Source organism: Prionailurus bengalensis, chromosome E2 (assembly GCF_016509475.1).
Source record: "Prionailurus bengalensis isolate Pbe53 chromosome E2, Fcat_Pben_1.1_paternal_pri, whole genome shotgun sequence".
NCBI lineage: Eukaryota > Metazoa > Chordata > Mammalia > Carnivora > Felidae > Prionailurus > Prionailurus bengalensis.
In genome coordinates this window covers 1809099-1832266 of record NC_057352.1, presented here as the reverse complement: position 1 = coordinate 1832266, position 23168 = coordinate 1809099, and the positions used below count along the sequence as shown (strand labels likewise).

Genomic DNA, 23168 nt, shown 5'->3' with positions numbered 1-23168 from the left:
CCTTGTGACTTCATTCTGGGTGTCAAGTTACTTCACGCAAAGCCCTTAGCACACTGGCACATAATGTGCTCGATTAACAGTTTCCTTGCCTCCTTGTCTACTTTTAGTCTTGGAGATACAGAATTTGTAACTTACCTGGATTCTAGACTCTTCAGTATTGACTTCTAAAGCAAGTTTTTGTTTGGTAGCATAACCTGGGTAAGGGTTTTTATCAAATGCTTTGATGAGGATTTTCAATTGATCTTGTGTGAATTTGGTGCGGCTGCGTCTGTGATTCACTGGTGTGGTCTCTGTGGAAAGATTAGGAAAGACGAAGCATTTAATAGGCCAGCTTATAAATTTCAAACTTCAGGCTCAAGCTAGTGTTTGATTTCCTCTTTTCCTTTGTAATCCACCAGAACCCAGTAGGAAAGAACTCTGACACAATTATAAATCCCTTAAATACACAAGGGTGATTCTTTTTTTTTTTTAAACGTTTATTTATTTTTGAGACAGAGAGAGACAGAGCATGAATGGGGGAGAGTCAGAGAGAGAGGGAGACACAGAATCTGAAACAGGCTCCAGGTTCTGAGCTATCAGCACAGAGCCTGACATGGGGCTCGAACTCATGGACCACGAGATCATGGCCTGAGCCGAAGTTGGACGCTTAACCGACTGAGCCACCCAGGCGCCCCACACAAAGGTGATTCTTGAACTTCTCTATTTTATCTGAATGCCATGACTGGGAGTCAAGGTCTTCTATTTTTCAAAAACCATGAAAAATTTATGTGTTCTGTTCATATGGATTAAGAAGAATGAGTCAAGAAAAGGCATGTAATAATAGGTCATTACAATCATGAATACTCGAAACCATAGAAATGAAGAGCAAATGAAGTACCATTAAGTCCCTTTCAGTTTTTCTGGTTTAATTTCCGGGTAAAATCCATTCCCTCAATAGCAGATAAACAGGATCACTTTCCAAAATGTTTTTAAAAACACTATGGGGAGGATCATTTGGTTCTTATAGCAACATGCAGAAGAATGAACCTGGACCACTTTCTTACACCATACGCAAAAATACTCAAAGTGGATGAAAGACCTAAACATAAGACAGGAAACCATCAAAATCCTAGAGGAGAAAACAGGCAATAACCTCTTTGACCGTGGCTGCAGCAACTTCTTACTAGACATGTCTCCAGAGGCAAGAGAAACAAAAGCAAGAATGAACTATTGGGACCTCATCAAAATAAAGAAGTGTCTGCACAATGAAGGAAACAATCAACAAAACTAAAGGCAACCGACAGAATGGGAGAAGATATTTGCAAGTAACATATCAGATAAAGGGTTAGTATCCAAAATATATAAAGAACTTATCAAACTCAATACCCAAAAGACAAATAATCCAGTGAAGAAATGGGCAAAAGACATGAATAGATACTTTTCCAAAGAAGACATCCAGATGGCCAACAGACACATGAAAAGATGCTCAGCATCACTCATCATCAGGGAAATACAAATCAAAACCACATTGAGATACCGCCTCACACAGGTCAGAGTGACTAAAATTAACAACTAAGGAAACAAGACTCAAAAAAGTCAAACTCCACATTTATGCAAAAAAAAAAAAAAAATCCAGTCAAAACTCTTAACTCCGGCAAAATAAAGAATTCATTGAGATTCCCAGACCACAGGGATGCTTTTTTTTCTTTGATCCTTGAATGTTTGTCCCTCCTACAAGTTTAAATCTTCATTTGCATACCAGTCTACTACCTCCTGGTCTGTTGTACTTCATTGAAAGAAGGCTAAAATTTTATTTATTTATTTATTTATTTATTTATTTATTTATTTTCTAAATTTTTGTGTTTTTTAATGTTTATTTTTCAGAGAGAGAAAGAGAGAGTGTGTGCGTGTGCCTGAGCAGGACAGGGACAAAGAGACAGACAGAAGATCTAAAGCGGGCTCTGTGCTGACAGCAGCAAACCCGATGCGAGGCTCAAACTCACGAACTGTGAGATTATGACCTGAGCCAAAGCCAGAAGCTTGACTGACTGAGCCACCCAGGTATCCCTAGAGTTCTAAATTTTTTTAAGTAATCTCTACACCCAACTTGGAGGCCAGCTTACAACCCTGAGGTCAAGAGTCACATAATCTACCAACTGGGAGAGCCAGGCACCCTGAAAGAAGGTTAACTTTACTATCATTCTCAAGTCCTCTTGAATCTTACCATGTTGATCAGGCCCTCACCAATATTTTTGACCTAGTCACATATAATGACTTCCTTGGCCTTATACCTTGGAATAAATGTGTCCCTCCAGCCACTACCACCAACTTTCTGTCCCACAACCAGGCCAACTTCCTTCTACTCCAGAACTTGGTACTTGTTCTTCTCTTCCTGCGATGCCCTTCATGTGATGAGGGACTAGCTTGCTCCTTTATGACAGGTTCCAGCTTGAGCACCTCCTTCTCAGAGTCCTTCCCTGACCCTCCAGTCTAAGGCCCACACTCTGTGCTCCAAATAGTCATGATTGAATTTTTCTGATGGCAAAGTAATCTTCTCTGAGGTTGGCCTTAGGTTAAAAAGCCCTCACAGGACCATACCCATCTTATACCTTCAAGTAGGTTCTTCTCTGTGCACAGATCCTTGACTGTATACATTCTTAAAAGGAAAAATCCTTTACAGTAAAAAGCTCAAAGGAAAGCTTAAGCCCTGAAGTAGATATAGAAGAACTTCTAACTAACCCAGATCAACTCCCTAGGGAATGGGGGGTGGGGATAAGCAAATTAGGGCCTCCTGCCTAATTCCTACACTGACAGGTAGAGGGTGGGCAGGGAGGAACAGGAGATGAAGAGCTAAAGTAAGATGAAGGATAAGAAAGGAGGAAAGCAAAGAGAAAAATCTGAGGAAGATCTCTTTTATCAACCTAGGAGCATGTTATAGCCCAATAAGCTAACGGTTCCTAGAGATCAGTATCAAGATGGTTCATCTCTGACTCTGGGGGGCACAAAGCTCCAGACCGTTACAGCTTGGTAATTCCCTTCCTGAGTCTATCCTAGAGGAACGGACATGTGTACGTCTGGGTAACACACATGGGTATTCACTGCCATTGTGTTGGTAGTAGTGAACATTCTATTAACAGGGAATTGCATTTCCAAACAAAAATACCAACAGGATATTTGAAGTAAACCTTATTTTAGGATGTTCAGATTTACAGAGAAGTTACAAAGCTGGTATGAGGAGTTCCCATATCTTCCATTCCCAGTTTCCCCTATTATTCATTGTACTTTTTTCTAGGTAATCTCTACACCCATTGTGGGGCTCGAGCTCATGACCCAGAGATCAGGAATCACATGTTTGGGGCACCTGGGTGGCTCAGTCAGTTAAGCATCCACCTTTCAGTTCAGGTCATGATCTCACAGTTGCTGAATTCGAGCCCCACATCAGGCTCTGCACAGACAGTGTAGAGCCTGCTTAGGATTCTGTCTTTTTCCCACTCTCTGCCCCTCCCCACTTGTGCTCGCTCGCTCTCTCTCTCTCAAAATAAATAAGCTTAAAAAAAAAAGAGCCACATACTCAGGGGCACCTGGGTGGCTCAGTTGGTTGAGCGTTGTACTCTTGATTTCAGTTCAGGTCATGATCATAGGGTCATGGGATTGAGCCCTACAGAGGGATCCATGCCCCTGCCAAGGGGAAGTGGGGCATGGAGCACAGAGCCTGCTTAAGATTGCTCAATCTCTCACTTTCTCTCTATCCCTCAGCCCCTCTCCCCAGTTCTCAGAAAAAAAAAAAAAAGTCACATGCTCTCCCAACTGAGCCAACTAGGTACCCCTCCCCTATTATTAACATATTACCACAGTACATTTCTCACAATGAAGGAATTGATACTGTTGCATTGTTGGTAAGTAAAGTCCATACTTTATTCATATTTTCCAAGTTTTTATCTAAAAGTTTTTATCTAGTATCCTTTTTCTGTTCTCAGATGCTATCTAAGGTACCATATTACAATGGGTCCTCAGATTTCCTTAGGCTCCCTTTGGCCCTGACAGTTTCTTAGACTTTAGTTTTTCATGATATAGACAGTTCTAAGGAGTACTGAACAAGTGTTTTGTAGAACTTCATTGGAGTTTATCTGATGTTTTTCTCATGATGAGAATATGGCTGTTTTCTGAGAAGAGACCAAACAGGATTTTGAGGGCCACCTAAAACATACGGGGAAAATAAAAGCCCACAAAGTAGATTATACATTTTGTTTAAAAAGGATAAAGATGATGCATTTAATTATCCAGATAAAATAGAGTAGTAAAAGCTTTTTCTTACAGTACTCATGCAGAAACAGACCAGTAGACAAATGGAACCCAACAGAAAGCCGAGGAACAGAAAGCCTGTTCTATATAGAACGTGGGACAGCCAGAGCCTCCAAAATCAGTGGGAAAGGGTAGTGTTGGGTAAAGAAAATGGCTTGCTGTATGAAGAAAAATGAAGTTGAGTCATGATACACAGTATATTTCAAAATGCCAAATTAAAGACCTGTGAAATGTAAAAGTAAATGGAAAATCATGTACGAAAGAATCCGTGTCACATTGAGATAGAAAAGAGTTAAATAAGCTATTTAATCTTCCCAAAACACAATGGGAAGAATTTCTGGAACCAAAGACATAACTGAAAACCGCAGTTCAAAAGTTAGAAAATCAGATAAAGTCAGATGCTTGCAATGATGGGGGTGGGGTGGGGAGATGGAAACCCTTCTGGAGAGCTGGTTGGAATGTACTTTATTCTAGATAGTGGGTGGGGCAATTGGGCTATGCTTGTTTAAATTATGTGCAGTAATTGTAATGCCGTCATTTATTTCCCACTCAAATCTCCATGACATATTTTTCAGAATGCTGTTCATATTAACAGTTGGAGCAACCTAAATGCCCATGGCTACATGAATGGGTAAGTAAAATGTGCTAATATCCCCGTGATGGAATTTTATGCCTTAAGACCAAAATAATGAGAAAAAAAAAATGACAAGGGAAACAAGATCGATAGGTCTCAAAGGCACAGAATTAAGTCAAGAAAGGGAGGCACAAAATGGAGTTTATACAGAGCAATAATATTTCTGTGTAGCAATTATGTATATACCTACATAGGTGTACACATAAATTAAATCAAATTGTACACTTATGGTTTGCATCTTACCATGTGCAGTTGTACTTCAATAAAAAGCTGGAGAGAAACAAGTGATTCCAGGAAAGATCAACTAATCTAAATAAGTTACATTCCACCAAAACAATGTTGTGTATTTGTGAAGGATACACACATATCACAAGACACCTATCTCTAAATGGCATGAAATGCACTGGATGGAACAGATGGACGGCTGTGCACGGGGAGGGGAAGCAAGTGTGTGTTGCCGAGGAGCAGTAACCTATCAATTGTGCATTACTAAGAAGACAAGAAAAAGAAAAAAAAAACTTGAAAATTATTGCACAATTTTTTTTCTCTAGAAAGTATTCCTAGATCACTAAATCCCAATGTTTTCGGCTTCAGGACCCATTTGCACTTTTAAAACTGAATATCCAAAGACCGTTTGTTTTACCTTATTAAAAATTAAAAGTGTGGGGCACCTGGGTGGCTCAGTCGGTTGAGCGTCCGACTTCGGCTCAGGTCATGATCTCACAGTCCGTGAGTTCGAGCCCCACATCGGGCTCTGTGCTGACAGCTCGGAGCCTGGAGCCCGTTTCAGATTCTGTGTCTCCCTCTCTCTCTGCCCCTCCCCCATTCATGCTCTGTCTCTCTCTGTCTCAAAAATAAATAATAAAACATTAAAAAAATTTTTTTAAAAATTAAAAGTGAGAACATTGGTTAATCCATTTTATTTAAATTTTTTTTATTTATTTTTGAGAGCGAGAGATAGAGTGTGAGCAGGGGAGGGGCAGAGAGAGAGGGAGACACAGATTCTGAAGCAGGCTCCAGGCTCTGAGCTGAGCTGTCAGCACAGAGCCTGACATGGGGCTCAAACCCACAAACCCCAAGATCATGACCTGAGCTGAAGTCAGATGCTTAACCGACTGAGCCACCCAGGCACCCCTTGATTAATCCATTTTCTTTTTTTTTTAATTTTTTTAAATGTTTATTTATTTTTGAGACAGAGCATGAACAGGGGAGGGGCAGAGAGAGAGGGAGACACAGAATCTGAAATGGGCTCCAGGCTCTGAGTTGTCAGCACAGAGCCCAACGCGGGGCTTGAACTCACAGACCGTGAGATCATGACCTGAGCCGAAGTTGGACGCTTAACCGACTGAGCCACCCAGGCGCCCCAGATTAATCCATTTTCAAATGTCAACAAACCCATTACATTTTAACAAAAATAACATTTTTATTAAAAAATTATCACCTTGGAATAAAAATGATCACTGAGGTAAGTGGCATTGCTTTACATTTATGGAAATTACTTTGATGTCTATACTTAGCCATATAGAAGAGAGCTAGATTCTTATATCTGCATCTGATCTCTTGTGATATGTTCTTTTTAGCTCAATCATGACATATACAGCCTCAGACAGGTGTATATAGTTGGGCACAGAGTTGTACTTTAATAGCCCTTCAGATAATTAAAACTCCACCAAATTAAAAACCCGCTATAACAAGTGGCATAAACTTTCTTAGATATTAGCTGCCACGAGGAGTCTGAAACCATTTCAGTGAACTGTGTTGTATGCTGTATTATACTAAGATACACGTGTCAATTGGATTTTTTAAACTTTTTAAAAAATGTTCATTTCTTTTTGAGAGAGAGGGCAGCAGTGGGGGAGAGGCAGAGAAGAGAGGGAGACAGAGAATCCGAAGGGGCTCTGTGCTAACAGCTCAGCTCAGAGCCTGGAGCCTGCTTCGGATTCTGTGTCTGCCTCCCTCTCTGCCCCTCCCCCACTTACGTGTGCGTGGGCTCTCTCTCTCAAAAATAAACATACAAATTTCTTTTAAATTTTTTTAATTAATGTTTTTTATTTATATTTGAGACAGAGAGAGACAGAGTGTGAGGGAGGGAAAGGCAGAGAGAGAGGGAGACACAGAATCCGAAGCAGGCTCCAGGCTCCGAGCTGACAGCACAGAGCCCGACGCGGGGCTCGAACTCATGAACTGAGATCATGACCTGAGCCGAAGTCGATGCTTAACCGACTGAGCCACCTAGGCGCCCCTAAACATAAATTTTTTTTTTTTAAATAAAGGAGGAGGGAAAAGAAAGAATGCATGGGATGAAGTCACAATTTTAAGCGAAGTAATTAGGGAAGACCTCACTTAGAAAATGATTTGATTCGGGGCTCCTGGGTGGCTCAGTCGGTGGCGCTCCTGACTCTTGGTTTTCGGTTCAGGTCATGTTCTCGCAGTTCGTGAGTTCCAGCCCTGCATTGGGCTCTCTCTGTCAGCCTGTCAGCACAGAGCCGGCTTTGGATCCACTGTCCCCCTGTCTCTGACCCACCGACCCCCACTTGCACGGTCTCAAAAATAAACAAAACATTGAAAATGTTGAAAGGAAGAAAACAAATGACTTAAGCAAAGACTTGAAGCAAATGAGAGAGGGACCCATGCTGACATGTGGAGAACCACCTTGCAGGGACTGGGGATGGCAGTAGGAGCCTGCCTGGCCTCTTTAAGAGAGAGCAGAGGGCTACACAGTCTGGAACAAAGCAGAAACAGGTGAGGTCCTAGACCTTGGTGGCGGGGGTAGAAGACAGATTGTATAGGGCCTTGCAGGGCCGTGTGGGGATGGACCAAGAAATGGTCAGATTCCTAAAATATTTTAAAGTTAAAATCAACAGAACTGCCAGGCTGATTAGATATAGGTCATGAGAGAAAAGTAGGTCAAGGATGTTCCCTAGAGTTTTTAGCATGAACAGCTGACATGTCCTCAGTGAGGATAAACTCTGTGGGGGAGAGTTTGGGTGTAAACATGGAGTCCAGTTTGGGACACGCTGAGTTTGGGACACTTGTTAGACAAGCAAGTGAGACCGATGAATCCAAAGTTCAAGAGTAAAGTTCAGTCTTGAGAAAGAAGTCTGGAAGCTTCTTTGATTCCAAAGATATTCTGGTCTATGAAATTTCTCATGCCTCCCATTGTTTTTTTTTTTTAAACAATTTTTTTAAATGTTTATTCATTTTTGAGCAGGGGAGAGGCAGAGAAAGAGGGAGACACAGAATCAGAAGCAGGCTCCAGGCTCTGAGCCGTCAGCACAGAGCCCGACATGGAGCTCGAACCCACGAACCATGAGATCATGACCTGAGCCGAAGTCAGACACTTAACCGACTAAACCGCCCAGGTGCCCCAATTTGTTGTTGTTGTTGTTGTTGTTTTAAGTTTATTTATTTATTTTGAGAGAGAAAGCGGGGCGCCTGGGTGGCTCAGTCGGTTAAGCGGCCGACTTCAGCTCAGGTCATGATCTCGTGGTCCGTGAGTTCAAGCCTCGCGTCGGGATCCGTGCTGACGGCTCAGAGCCCGGAGCCTGTTTCAGATTCTGTGTCTCCCTCTCTCTGACCCTCCCCCAACCATGCTCTGTCTCTCTCTGTCTCAAAAATAAATAAACGTTAAAAAAAATTAAAAAAAAAAAAACAAGAGAGAGAAAGCACGCAGAGGAAGGGCAGAGAAGGAGAGTGAATCCCAAGCAGGCTCTGTACCAGCAGCTTGGAGCTCGATGTGGGGCTCAAATTCACTTACTGTGAGATCATGACCTGAGCTGAAATCGAGAATCGGATGCTTAACCAACTGAACCACTCAGGTGCCCCCCTTTTTTTTTTTTTACCACAGTTTCTTTAAATGTATCTCTCTCCCTCTCCTTCCTAAAGCAAAAATCTTCTATTTTGTTTAATTCATGATTGCCTGTATCTTTCTGAAATTCCCAATGCACAATACACAGAAAACAGCATATTTTCATATCATATGAGAGAAAATTTTTCCCAATCCTAATACAGTTATTTTAAAATTTAAAAATGGGGCTCAGTCAGTTAAGCATCTGACTCCTGATTTCGGCTCAGGTCATGATCTCACAATTAGTAAGATTGAACCCCAAGTTGGGTTCTGTGCTGGCAGCCTGAAGCCTGCTTGCGATTCTCTCTCCTCCACCCCCCTCTTCAAAATAAATAAACGTTAGGGGCGCCTGGGTGGTGCAGTCGGTTAAGCGTCCGACTTCAGCCAGGTCACGATCTCGCGGTCCGTGAGTTCGAGCCCCGCGTCAGGCTCTGGGCTGATGGCTCAGAGCCTGGAGCCTGTTTCCGATTCTGTGTCTCCCTCTCTCTCTGCCCCTCCCCCGTTCATGCTCTGTCTCTCTCTGTCCCAAAAATAAATAAAAAACGTTGAAAAAAAATTTATAAAAAATAAATAAACGTTAAAAAAAAAAGGTTAAAAATGGAACTCCCACAAGTTGTGGCAAGCCCATGAGTTTGTAGTCAATTTCCTCCCAAACCAACGAAACAGAAACCTCAGTCAGGTGTGCGGGGAACTTACTGTTTGGAGAATTATCTTGAGCCATGTTGGTGGAGTCCTGAGGTCTTAGGGTTAGATCGGGGAAACAGTCCGCCTGAAGGATGGTTTTATATCATCAGCCTGGATGGCCCCACCTGTTTGTTTAATCTTTCGTGCTTCTGAAATTTTATCTTTACCAATTGCATCACTTCTTACAAACAGACCCTCCTAATCTAGGAAGGGCTAGATAAGCCGCCCATTCTTCCATTGATAGATTTAATAATTTCTACTAATCTCTACCGCAAAACCATCACAAGAGCACTTCTGAGTGCTACTGTATTCACACATCTTCTTGTTTTCAGTGATTATTCTATACCTATGTATTTTTTTAACTGCTTTTTTTTTTAATGCTCTACACTTATCTTTTGAAGTGGTGACCTTTACTTATACTAAAAGGGTTCTTGGGAAGCACCTGGCTGGCTCAGTCGGTAGAGCATGCGACTCTTCGGTGTTGTGAGTTCAAGCCCCACGTTGGGCGTAGAGCTTACTTTAAACAACAAACAAACAAAAACAAACAAAAATCAAGAGTTCTTTTTAATTAGTTCCAGGATTAGGGTGAGGAAGATGTAGCTCTCACCACGGGAGCTATTTAAGGGGGTGCAAAAACTGCTGTGATCAAAATAAATAATATTTGAATGCAATGTTTAAACAAATAAAAATTAACTGCAAAAAGTCCACATTTATAAGATACAAAAATGTAACTAAAAACAAGATCCTGCCCCCACACTGGCAGGAGCAGTTTCAGGTGACGTTTCACGTGCAGTGACTCTCGGGGTCTCTCCCTGGCAATTTCCTCTCCGGGTCATTAATCAGCCTTGATGGAAGTCGACAGATTCTTTTAATTGTTCACAGCTGTAATCCACAGTAGTACAGGATAAAAGTGAAAGTTTTGCTGCTTTTTTTAAGTTTTTTTTTTAATCTTTATTTTTGACAGAGAGAGAAAGAGAGAGAGGAAGCGGGGGAGGAACAGAGAGAGGGAGACACAGAATCCGAAGCAGGCTCCACACTCTGAGCTATCAGCACAGAGGCCTACGTGGGGCTCAAACCTACGAACCGTGAGATCATGACCTGAGCCGAAGTCGGACACTTAACCAACTGAGCCACTCAGGCGCCCCTAGGAAAGTTTTGTTTTGTTACCCATATATGTTTGTGTGATCTTAAAAGATTTTTAAGGAGGGGGGGTACCTGGGTATGATTAGATTTAAATTCACTAAGGACTATATTTCCAGTAGTAAAGGAAGCAGATAGTCTATGGGGTGAAGTGTTTAGTAGATATGCAAAACATTGGTTGCTGGTACTCAATCACCTAGAGGAAGCAAGGAGATAAGTGATCCTGCATATGATACTTCCAAACATTTTTGGAAAATTAAGGACCATGGTGATGTTGGTTGGGTGTTCCTAATGTTGCTTGACAAAGTGGTGGGAGAAAGGGGGGAGCTCAGGAATTTGATTTCCCAGCTCACACATCACATAAATGACCCGAGACCTTCCATGTGTGCCCTGTGGGAGACCCTTATCTCCTGTAGATACAGGGCTAAAATTGCCAAAAAATCAAATACAAAACCTCATCCTGTGATTGGCTGAGTTACAACACAAATTGAGCTCCCAGCCTCACAGGGCGTCTCCTGTCAAACTGAGGGCACTGAGAGGGAAAGAATGGGATCCTGTAAGTTGGGATGGGATGTGTGGGAAGACCTTGATGAAAATGCTATCACTGAGATCCTAAATTCGGATGAGTCTTTGCCAGTGGTAGAGGTCTTTTCTCCTCTAGAGGAAGTGGCAGGGGCAGTGGCATCCCCACCCCCAGTGGTATCCACCTCTGAGGGAATTAACAGCGTTGCCTAAGGAAATTGTGATGGCCTTCCCTGAGGCCGTTGCCATGCAAGACAACGCTGACTCTCCTCAGGGCCCACCTCTCTGCTTTTAGACTCATAATTAGACTTAAATGTCAGCAGGCTCCTAAAGGTAAGATGACAAAATGTCACCCAAGAGGAGGTGTATTACATTCCAAGAGAACTGCTTGAGTTTTCTAAATTACACAAGTGGAAATCAAGGGAACGTGTGTGGGAATGAAAACTAAGGGTGTGGAATAACGGTGGAGGGATCATAAATTTGTGTCAGGTAGAATTTTTAGATATGGGCCCAGAGATTCTACATCTAATTGCTTCTGAGTTGCATCTGTAACTCAAGGAGTTAGCCCTCTAACAATTTGGTTGGTTGGTTGGTTGGTTGGTTGGTTGGTGGCTGAACCATGGACCAAAAGGTGGCCTACCGGGAAAGAACTGGGAAAGCCCAACTTCACATGGTTTACTGTAGAGCAAGGGATTCAAAAGCTTAGGGAGATTTGGATGTTAGAGAGTGTTTTTCATTTAAGATCTATTTACCCACACTAGGCAGAGGGGCCGTAAGATAACCTTTCACCAATACTTTGGGAAATACAGTTGTAAGAGAGGCCCCAGTATCCTTGAAGGGCTCCATGATCGTTCTTCTCTGTCGGCCACACCTTACAGGGGGAACTGTAGCCACTCAATTGGAAAACTTAAATGCAAGGAGAGTAATTGGATCTTGGGGTGGCAGGGGCCAAGCTGAGCCGGGAGGAGCAGGAAGGGCTCAGGTAGAGCAAGGAAGTGAAAAATCACAACAATTTGTCAGGTCAGCTGTGTCTGATAGCTGGCAGTTATCAAAGTTAGAATTCTGTCCTTCCACAGAGACTGGAAGACAGAGGCCCTAGCTTCCTGAAGATGACATTTCAAAGAAATGGCTTTTATTTGATTTGTTTTAGTATGTCAATATCATTACTTTTTTCTTTTTTTTTTTAATGTTTAGTAATTTATTTTTGATAGAGAGAGCGAGCACAAGCAGGGGAGGGGCAGAGAAAGAGGGAGACACAGAATCCAAAGCAGACTCCAGGCTCTGAGCTGTCAGCACAGGGTCCAAAGAGGGGCTCGAACCCACAAACTGTGAGATCATGACCTGAGCTGAAGTCAGACAATTAACCAACTGAGCCACCCAGGTGCCCCAAGAAATGGCTTTTAGATCCTTAAGAAAGACACCCCAGGGGCGCCTGGGTGGCTCAGTCGGTTAAGCAGCCGACCTCAGTTCAGGTCATGATCTCACGGTTCGTGGGTTCGAGCCCCACATCAGGCTCTGTGCTGACCAGCTTGGAGCCTGGAGCTGCTTCAGATTCTGTGTCTCCTTCTCTCTCTGCCCCTCCCCCACTTGTGCTCTGTCTCTCTCTGTCTCTCAAAAAATAAATAAATGTTAAAAAATTTAAAAAAAAAAAGAAAGACACCCCAGAATTGTAGGAGATACATACACATCTCAAAGGGACAGAGGAAGAATTCAAAATTATAAGCCCTTTTTAGTAAATACTCAAAGAAAGGGAGGTTAGGGACCTGTCTCAGGTATTGGCTAGTAAGTTCTCCTAGGAGTGTTGACCTTTGCCAGGCAGGCATTTTAAGGGGGGAACTGAGATCATGCTGAGGACACAGGTCTTATCTACCAGAAGCTATGCTAAGAGTTTGGTCAAGTCTCTTGGTGCAGGGGTTTGTTTGCTGGGAGTTCTGTAGTTCTCACTAGATAGGTATATAGTTTGCTAAGCTATTTTTCATATATCAATATATTGAACACTCTTATTATCAATAAATATATGTACAATATTAATAGCTTTCTTACAATAATATATATGTATTTCTATAATATTAATAGCTTCCTCATAAAACTAGCTCACAATATATCACATAAAAACAGATCCCATCCATATCAGTAATAAAGTTTTTTAAATCCTTGGAATTTAAAGATACAAATAAAATATTTTATAATTATGGGAAAATATTTGTAACGCTAGGGAGACAATATAGTAAAGTGGTTATGAATATAGATCCTGGAGCCAGACACAAGGTTCTGAATATTAGCTTTACTACTTAAGTTCTGTATGACTTTGGAAAAATTACTGAACTTTTGATAGCCTTCTGAAAAGCATCACTGATTAAATGGTCAATTTGAATGCATTTAAATTTTTTTAATGTTTGGGGCACCTGGGTGGCTCAGTCGGTTGAGTGTCCGACTTCAGCCAGGTCACGATCTCGCGGTCTGTGAGTTCGAGCCCCGCGTCAGGCTCTGGGCTGATGGCTCAGAGCCTGGAGCCTGCTTCCGATTCTGTGTCTCCCTCTCTCTCTGCCCCTCCCCCGTTCATACTCTGTCTCTCTCTGTCTCAAAAATAAATAAATGTTAAAAAAAAAATTTTAAAAAAAAAAAAATTTTTTTTAATGTTTATTTATTATTTTGAGAGGGAGAGAGAGAGGCAGAGAGAGGGACACACAGAATCCGAAACAGGCTCCAGGCCCTGAGCCGTCAGCACAGAGCCCGAAGCGGGGCTCGAACTCACAAACCTTGAGATCATGACTGAGCCGAAGTCGGATGCTTAACACACTGAGCCACCCAGGTGCTCAGTATATTTTTTAAAAACACTTATTTTATTTTTTTATTTTAAAAACATGTTTATTTATTTTGAGAGAGAGAGAGAGAGAGCAGGCAAGGGTCAGAGAGAGAGAATCCCAGGCAGGCTCTGTACTCAGTGTATCATGTATCAATCAGATACATAATCAATGATTATGATTAATCAAATTCTATGTCCCTGTGGCTATATTAAAAGCATAATATTATTACCGCTTATAAGAAGGATTTCTTTCTTGCATTCTCATAGAATGCCTCTTTGCCAGTATTTTAACTTTTTATTGAAGTATAATGTAAGTGTTGAAAAGTACACATAGTGTGAGTATAAAGCTTGATAAATTTTTACAAACTGAACCACCCTATCACCTGGCCCCAGATCAGTATATTCTTCTTTCAACAAATTGTCATATTCATTGTTTTTAGATTTTAATTTAAATTTTTCCCATTTAATTTCAGGAAAAATGTAATATGCAACTTCCATTTTGTTCGTATTTTCTCTCTGTTTCTCAAACCTGCTCACACACTACATTATCAGTCTTTCAATCACTGTAAATCTTAGAGTTGGAAACAATAGTATCTCGTTGCTTTATTTGTAACTTGTTTGAGAACTAGTGTGTTTGAACACTTTTAACTAAATGTTTTGGCTCTATTTTTAATAATTTTTTATAAATTGGCCATATTTTTCTTTTTTTTTCCTTGATGATCTTTTCAGATTCTTGGTTTATGCAGAAGAGGCAAAATTTTACCTTTACCCTCTTAGGAGCTCTGGCTGGGCTTGAGAATTAAATTGGTATAAAACAGATTACCAGGATAGAAGTTTACAAATTTATTTAATGTAAGTTTTACCTGATACACGAAGCTTCATAAGGAAATGAAGACCCAAAAAAGTAGCAAAACCTAAGTGCTTATATGTTAGATTGAACGAAGAGAGGTGATTTTAGAAAAGTAACTAAAATACATGTGGAAACTAAAGGAAGATAAAAGTTTGCTTTAAAAGGTTTGCTTGCACAGAATTTTTTCTTAGTTTTGGCTCCTCATCTCTGGTGATAAGAATGTTTCTTTCCTCCTAGTGTAGAAAGGGCATCTTTGATATGGGAGTTGTTTTTTTTTTTTTAAGTTTATTATTTTCAGAGAGAGAGTGTGAGTGGGGGAGGGGCAGAGAGAGAGAGAGAGAGGGAGACACAGGTTCCAAAGCAGGCTCCAGGCTCTGAGCTGTCAGCACAGAGCCCCACATGGGGCTCGAACCCACGAACTGTGAGATCATGACCTGAGCTGAAGTTGGTTGGTTAACTGACTGAGCCCCCCAGGTGCCCTTTTCATATGGGAGTTTTATCTTCTATTTTCCAGGAGTAAAAGGGGATGTCAGTGGGCCTTTCTTGTCCCTTATCTCAAAACAATCCTTATGCCAAAGTGGCATATGGGGGGGGGAGGGCGGAGGGGCCTGTTCTGAGCTCCTTTGCATCTTAGGTACAACATTTTTTCTTAATAACTTGTACATTAAGCTACATTTGTCCTATGTCTTGCAAGTACATTTTCTGAATTCATTACTTTAAACTAATCCTTTTGTTTTATATCTATATACTGTTCTCAATTGGTTCTTTTTCCAATTTAATTTTCTAACTGGTCAAGGTACTGGTCATGGTCAAGGTATTGATGCTGGTTAATGACAAGGAAGAAGTATAATTTTTGAAAATGGAGAAGAAGATGCAAGGAGTTTTAAAAAAGGAATTGAAGGTCTAGCAAAAAGAAAGATCATGGCAAATTGTAAAACCCAAAAGATATTTGCTGTTCACTTAAATGAACAATAATGGTCATGGTCTTTGTTTACCTGAGCAGTCTTTAGAGTCCTTTTTCATAGTGGCTGTGTACACGTAGAACTCCCTGGATGCACTCTGGCTAACAGATTTATTAAGGCTTTGGGTTTTTTATATAAGTTTTTTTTTAAATTTTTTTTAATGTTTATTTATTTTTGAGACAGAGAGAGACAGAGCATGAGCGGGGGAGGGGCAGAGAGAGAGGGAGACACAGAATCGGAAACAGGCTCCAGGCTCTGAGCCATCAGCCCAGAGCCCGATGCGGGGCTTGAACTCACGGACCGCGAGATCGTGACCTGGCTGAAGTCGGACGCTTAACCGACTGTGCCACCCAGGCGCCCCTATATAAGTTTTTTTACATTTATTTATTTTTGAGAGACAGAGTGAGACAGAGCACCAGTGGGGGAGGGGCAGAGAGAGGAGACACAGAATCTGAAGCAGGCCCCAGGCTCTGAGCAAGCGTTCAGCTCAGAGCCTGATGTGGGGCTCAAACCCACAAACGTGAGATTGTGACCTGAGCCAAAGCCAGTCTCTTAACCGACTGAGCCATCCAGGCACCCCAATGTATTAGGGCTTTATACCTATAAGAAAAGAAAAACAATTAAATACTGTTACCATAGCCATGCATATTAAATAGAGAAATCAATCAGAACAACAGACTTTTCAGAGGTCAGGCATTATTTTTCCAGTTCATATGTAACTCTTTTCTAAACATTTGCTTCTACAAAGTTAGCTATGACTACATCTGCTTCCCTTGCAGCTGCGGGAAACCAGAGAATATTGTCTGCTTCTTATCTTGCAGACTCCTTCTGCAGAAGTTTAAAGGGCTTATAGCTTTTAAGAACAATGTAGACACCCTTCATATACTGGTATGGAACTATCTCTGGGATATAGTGTTAGGCAAAAATACATAAAGCCCAAGACTGAATATGTCATGCTACCCTTTGGCTAATAAATGGGGAAAACTCTGATGTACATTTGTCTTTGTTTAAAGCAAAGCCATTCAATTGCTTACTTGTGAATCAAGGAATAGGTAGGAATAAAGCTTCTCACTGCTAATCTTGTCCTATCATTTTGGTTTTGTGCCATATGCATCCATTTCCTATTCAAAAACAAATTGTAGTTTAAAAAATCAACTGCATTGCTTTAAAAAACATAACTTTTCAAGATTATGATTCAATGTTCCATTATATCTTACCGAAATGTCTATGATGTGTCTGCTTTGTGCTAGACATTTTTAGAAGTTGGGGGAGGGGATACAGCAGTGAGCAGTGAAGAAAACGAAGACCTTTGCACTCATGGAGCAACAGCTAGACGGAAAAATAGGAAATAAACAATAGTTAAACAAAGTATCAGAAGTTAATCAGTGACACACACAGAAACATATATACTTTTATTTGTAAATAATTTCAAAATTACAGAAAAGTTGCAAGAGTAGCATGAAGAAACTCTGTATACTCTTCACACAGAAATTACCAATTCCCATTTTTGTCACATTTGGTTTATCCTTCATCCTTTTCCCTGCCCGCTATCCATCAATTTATACTTTTCTGAACCATTTGAGAACTTCATGTCTCATATTTGTATTTTCTGAGAACAAAGATATTATCTTACACAATCAGAAGACAATTTCTAATGTCAGAGAAGTTAACATTAGATCAATACAGGGGTACCTGGGTGGCTCAGTTGGTTGAGCGTCTGACTTTTTGATTTTGATTCAGGTCATTGTCCCAGGGTTGTGGGTTCGAGCCCCATATTGGGCTCCACACTCAGTGTGGAGCCTGCTTAAGATTCTACCTCTCTCCCCCACAACCACCTCTCTCCCTCTGTCCCCTGCTCATGCTTTCTCTCCCCCCTACGTCTCATATACACAAACACACAAATTAGATCAATAGATTAATTTAGATCATATTGCATTCATCATATAAAATCCAATGGACCAATACCACATTTGATCTAGTTAGACAGAAGTATATCTTTTTTTTTTCACCATTTTTATTTGGAAATTATGTATGGTTTAAGGAGATGCATCTGGGTGCCAAGTTGACAAGAAGTAGAATGTGATGGCTAGTTTTATGTGTAAACTTAGCTAGGCTATACTAGCCAGTCATTATTGGATCAAACACTAATTTGGTGTTGCTGTAAAGGTATTTTATAGATGTGCTTAACATCTACAACCAATTGGCTTATTTAAGAAAAGGATTTTATTTTCATAATGTGGGTGGGTCTTACCCAATCAGTGAAAAGGCCTTAAGGATTTAAGTAAGAGTTCCCTGAGGAAGAAGTTCAGCCTTCGGGAGCCTAGGTGGCTCAGTGGGTTGAGCATCCAACTCTTGATTTCAGCTCAGGTTGTGGTCCGAGGGTCATGGGATGGAGCCCTGCTGCTGGCTCTGCACTGGGTGTGGAGCCTGCTTGAGATTCTCTCTCTCCCTCACTGGGCCCCTACCCTGCTCTCGTGTGTGCATAAGTGCTCTCTCGTTCTCTCTCAAAATAAATAAATAAATATGAAAAATTTTTTAAAGGAAAGAAATTAGCCTCAAGACTGCAGCATTAGCTCTGGCTGGAGAGTTTCCAGGCCACTCACTAGCCTACCCTCTGCCCTCTGGATTTGAAACTTGCTATGCCCCACAATCACATAAGCAAATTTCTTGAAACAAATCTCATATATACATATTACAACTACATATGTATATGCAATACACACATATACACCACACACATAGTTATAAAAGATGCATACATGTCAATATTTATAAAACATATCTTACTAGTTCTCCATAGAACTCTTCATATGTTCTTCATTCCTTGACCTAATTAGCTTATTGCTATGGTTTTGTCTCATCTTAGAAATATTAAATCTGAAGGGCATTTCTATACTCTCTGATTCCAGTTCTGAATCTGTACCCATCCTCAAATCATCAAAGATGCATTTGATTCTCTCAGCTCCACAGTTATGAAAAAAAAAGTCACCAATGGTGACTTCTTAGATTGCTTAATGTACCTCTAGGTGGACATTAGAACCTCTAATGTGAGTTTGTTGGTTTCTTGACATCAACAACTTAACAAAGTCAGGTTGGCCCAGGGTTCATGCTCTGTCCATTCTCTTCTTCAATCTACACTCATTCCTCTGTTGGTCTTACCTAGTGTCATGACTTGGAATAGCAGTGTAAGCTAACAACTCTCAAATACATGGGAGTGTCCACAAAAATGAACAAACCTTTTTTAAAATTTTAAAGAGAAAGGAAGAGGGTTTTATTTGAGCTCATGTTAAGACAGCTACCTAGGATACACAGTCTTCACAAAGCAAAGAAGAGGGTGCTCTGGGGAAGGAACGGTTGGTACACTGCTACACACACACACACACACACACACACACACACACACACTGAATTGTAACTCTTTATTAATTAACATTATGACCCAGGACATTCCAAAAATTCAGACTTTGTCTTACGTTTTTAGTATGTGCAAATACATATGACTAATCTTAGGGGAACCAGGGAGGTTTTTTTCTTTTTCTTATATTTATGTTTGGAATGCTACATTCTCGTTCTTTTTCTTTTCTAAGTTTATTTATTTATCTTGAGAGAAAGAGAGAGAGAGAACACGAGTGGGCAAGAGGCAGAGAGAGAGAGGGAGGGAGAGAGAATTCCCAAACAGGCTCTGCACTGTTAGTGCAGAGCTGGATGTGGGACTCAAACCCACGAACCATGAGATCTTGACCTGAGCTGAAATCAAGAGTCAGGTGCTTAACCAATTGAGCCACCCAGGTGCCCCTGTTATTTTTATTTTCAGTGAAGCAGATGTACAACATGTGCTTGGGGCAGAAACAGAGCCCATGCCAAGCCATTTTGACCTTGGTAAATGTTAAAGTATAATTTCCCCAGAAGCCCAAGAGCAAAGCCCACAAACGTGAAAAGCTGAAAATTTCCTTTATTTTATCAAAGCTGAACTCTTTTCCAATGTTGTCATTGAACTGCCTATGTAACACATGCCTCGTGGTCTCATGGACATTTCAAATTGACCATGCTGGAAACTGGAGTCCTAAGTTTCCCTCTAAGCCTCCTGTGTCTGCTCCTCCCCACCTCACAGGATGCCAAATCCATTCTTCCGTAATCTGGGCCAACTACACGACTCAGAAGTTCATTCATCTTATGAAAAAGGCCCTAGGCTAAATAAGTCCCTGGAGAGTGTGCAACTTGTGAAAGGGGACTTTCAGTGTCCTCCTTGGGAGGTTTTGTGGTGGTGGTTTTTTCTTTTTTTGAGACAGCACGAGTGGGGACTGGGCAAAGAGCAAGGGAAAATCCTAAGCAGGCTCTACACTGTCGGCAGAGTGTGAAATCATCACCTGAGCCTACATCAAGAGTCAGATGGTTAACCAACTGAGCTGATCAGGCGCCCCCTCCTTGGGAGCATTTTTAAGCTACTTTTTGGTCTTTTCCCCTAGAAGAGGATGGAGGAAGGTGGTACCGAAAAAAGGAAGTCACCAGGCCAGCTGGGGCAGAAGGCCAGTTCTTCGCCTTTTCATATGCCTCCACCCTGACAAATGTCCATCTCCGGAGCCTCAACTTCCCAGGCACAGAATGGAGGCTTCACCCCTGCCCCTTGGGCCTCCGAGTTGTGGCCACTTAAAAAGGCAGATCGGGGGGCGCCTGGGTGGCGCAGTCGGTTAAGCGTCCGACTTCAGCCAGGTCACGATCTCGCGGTCCGGGAGTTCGAGCCCCGCGTCAGGCTCTGGGCTGATGGCTCAGAGCCTGGAGCCTGTTTCCGATTCTGTGTCTCCCTCTCTCTGCCCCTCCCCCGTTCATCCTCTGTCTCTCTCTGTCCCAAAAATAAACAAACGTTGAAAAAAAAAAAAAAAAGGCAGATCGGTTGCTCGCTTGCTTGTGCTCCTTCCCCTCGGAGGAAGACGCCTGGTTAAGTCCATCCTGCCCGGTCGGATTCAGAGGAGGGAAGCCACATTACCCAGCAGGCATCTGAGGCCAATGCCTGCCAAGAACAGGGGCGCTTCCGGCGGCTCACGTACGTGGGCGGGGCTTCCGGGGTTTTCACTGCCGCCGCCATTTGCCTCAGCCGTTTGCCCTGGGACGGCCTTGACCCGCCGCGGGCTGTGCCAGCGCCGCTCCTTAGGCCTTCCGTGGGGACCAAACAGGGAAGGAGGCCAGGCTTCACCTTCGCGCTTCGCAGGGGCCGCGACTCCCTGCAGCGGGTGTGCCCCCTGGCCGCTCGCCGGGCCGCGCGGCCTCTCGGCCGCCCTCATCCCCTCGGCCGCCGAGGGCGGCGCCCCGAGTCGTGGTGTCTTTTACGCCGAGGCCGCCCGGGCGCTCGCCTCTTTTCGCCTTGCTCGACCCGCGGGGCCCACGATGGCGGCGCCGCCGACCGGCCCGACCCAGGTCAGTGGACGTCGGCGTCGGAGTTGCTGCGTCTGTGCGAGGGCGGAGACGGGCCCCCAGTGGGCCGGGAGCCCCGACGTCCGCTGGACCGATCTCCGCACTCGCGGGGTGTGGAGGGTGGGGCTGGCTTGCGGCTTAACTGACCCCCGGTTCCGTGGAGTCAGTAAGTTGTGGAAAGAACGAATGATGCTTCCGCCTGGGACTCCCGTCAGTCTTAGGGTAGATCCCGCCCCCAACGGGACCTGGGAGGACCCACGCTGCCCCACCTGCCCTCTTCTAACAGGTGACCTTGGGCGTCGGGCGGAGGGGGCCCGCTTTCCGGGCAGAGACAAGTTCAGGGGGCCCGGGAGCGGCAGTGAGGTTGCGGTGGTCCCAGCTGCTGGGGCGGGGGGCGGGATGCTCCACCCCTCCTCCGCCGGCACCGGCTTGGCGGCCAGTCAGAGGCTCTTCTTCCCGTGGCCAAAGCCTGTGTTCTCCGTAGCCATTTGTGCTCCCTGGTCCCGAAGTGTCCTGGCCTCGGGGCAAGTGCTGTCAGAGCTCAGGGAGAAGGAGGCTCATGGTTCCTGGTGGACTCTCCCCGGGAGTGAGGTGGGGAGCGGGCGGCGCAGGTCCGGTCCCTGCCGGTTACCCCCAGGGAGGCGCCAACCCTCCAGGTGCCGTTCTTGTGAGGTCAGTGCTGAGGGCTCTGCTCCTCTGCCCACGTTCACGAAAATAGTTTCAGGGTTGATGGAAATGTATTTAACGACAAAAGTTGGGGCACATGCTTCCCAATGTCAGTACATTGTAATCACTGTGATTACGGAGGAATTCCCGATGCCCTGTCTTCCTCCCTGTACAAGAGTAAGCAGCGGTTAACATGTTGCCTCTGGTTTGTGAGAGGCAAGGCTTCGGGTGAATTTGGGGAACTCCCTTAGCCTTTCGGGGACTGGTTGGAGGTGATGAGATGTTCCCCCGCCCCCGCCCGGGAAGGGGGGGGCTGTGGGAGAAACGAGAACCCAAAGAAGCTGAGCTGAGTCATTTCCATGTAAATCTCACGGCTGTGACCAGTGAAGCGGGAACTATTATTGTATTGATCCAGAAACAGACGCTCAGAGAAATGAAGTGATGTCTTCAAGGTTAACACAGCTGGCAAGTGTCGGCTTTCAAGAGTTTGGATTCCAGCCACAGGAGACTGACTTACGGACTGGGGACTTGTAGTCGCTTTAACCAGGATGTGCCCCTCAGCATGGGGCAGGCAGCGAGCAGGACCAGTGAGGCTCAGGTACTGCCGTTGTCACCAATGCTGTTATTGTCATTATTCACTCATTCCTCTGACGTCCTGGGGCCCATGGTGTCTGCATCTCCCAGTCCACCCGTCACTTCCATTGTCTTGTGTGACCTTCCGGTGGCTCCCGTGGAGGAGGCTTCTCCCTTACACTGCTGTGTCCACCCCCACCTTGAGCCCGGCACGGAGCTTGGCGCTCACGAGGTTCTTGGCGATTCGAGCCTTGATCAGTCTGTACCTTTATCAGGGATGTAGGGATGAGGCCCGATCCCATCCAACGCCCCGACACCAACACACTGCTACCTCTGTTTGACATCCAGGTGTCTGTGACCTTCGACGATGTGGCCGTGACTTTTACCCAGGAGGAGTGGGGGCAGCTGGACCCGGCCCAGAAGACCCTGTACCAGGAGGTGATGCTGGAAAACTGTGGACTTCTGGTGTCTCTGGGTAAGTGCTCCCCACTCCACCCTAGGGGGGGACCTGCCACCTTGTTGTCAGAGGACTTTCTGTCTCCAGGCGTGGCCCCCAGATTCCGCACCTCTGCGTCTTTGCCTGTTTCTGTTGTTTCTCTTCCTTACTCTGCTGCGGGGCTGTGTGGGGTGTCCTTGAGGCAGAAATGGCCACCTGAGCCCGAGCTCCTCTGGACCTCTCGCCCCAGTGCCCGGGACAGACTGGTCTCCATCTGAGGTCCTCATTTCGCATTCCAGAGGGGGAGCTGAGGGGCTGAGCCTGGTTGGCTCAAGTGTCCTCAGCAGGGCCAGCAGGG

The 23168-nt window shown here is 43.8% G+C and overlaps 2 protein-coding genes across 3 annotated transcripts in view; one reads left to right on the top strand and one right to left on the bottom strand.

Moving 5' to 3' along the window:
- DUXA (double homeobox A) overlaps window positions 1-21005 on the bottom strand; it is a 26993-nt gene extending 5988 nt beyond the window's left edge. The window contains exons 1-2 of the mRNA XM_043600960.1: window positions 20711-21005; window positions 136-290 (exon numbers count right to left, since the gene is read on the bottom strand). Coding sequence (XP_043456895.1) covers window positions 136-290; window positions 20711-21005 — 450 coding nt within the window. The remainder of the gene's footprint in view (window positions 1-135; window positions 291-20710) is intronic.
- Window positions 20784-23168, top strand: part of LOC122494692 (zinc finger protein 264-like) — a 19382-nt gene continuing 16997 nt past the window's right edge. Inside the window, exons 1-3 of one of the 2 annotated variants that reach the window (XM_043600059.1) lie at window positions 20801-21138; window positions 22217-22399; window positions 22723-22849. In XM_043600059.1, the coding sequence (XP_043455994.1) occupies window positions 22364-22399; window positions 22723-22849 (163 nt within the window). In that variant the 5' untranslated portion in view covers window positions 20801-21138; window positions 22217-22363. Of the gene's footprint in view, window positions 21139-22216; window positions 22400-22722; window positions 22850-23168 lie in introns of both variants that reach the window. The other variant, XM_043600060.1, reaches the window with a different exon arrangement.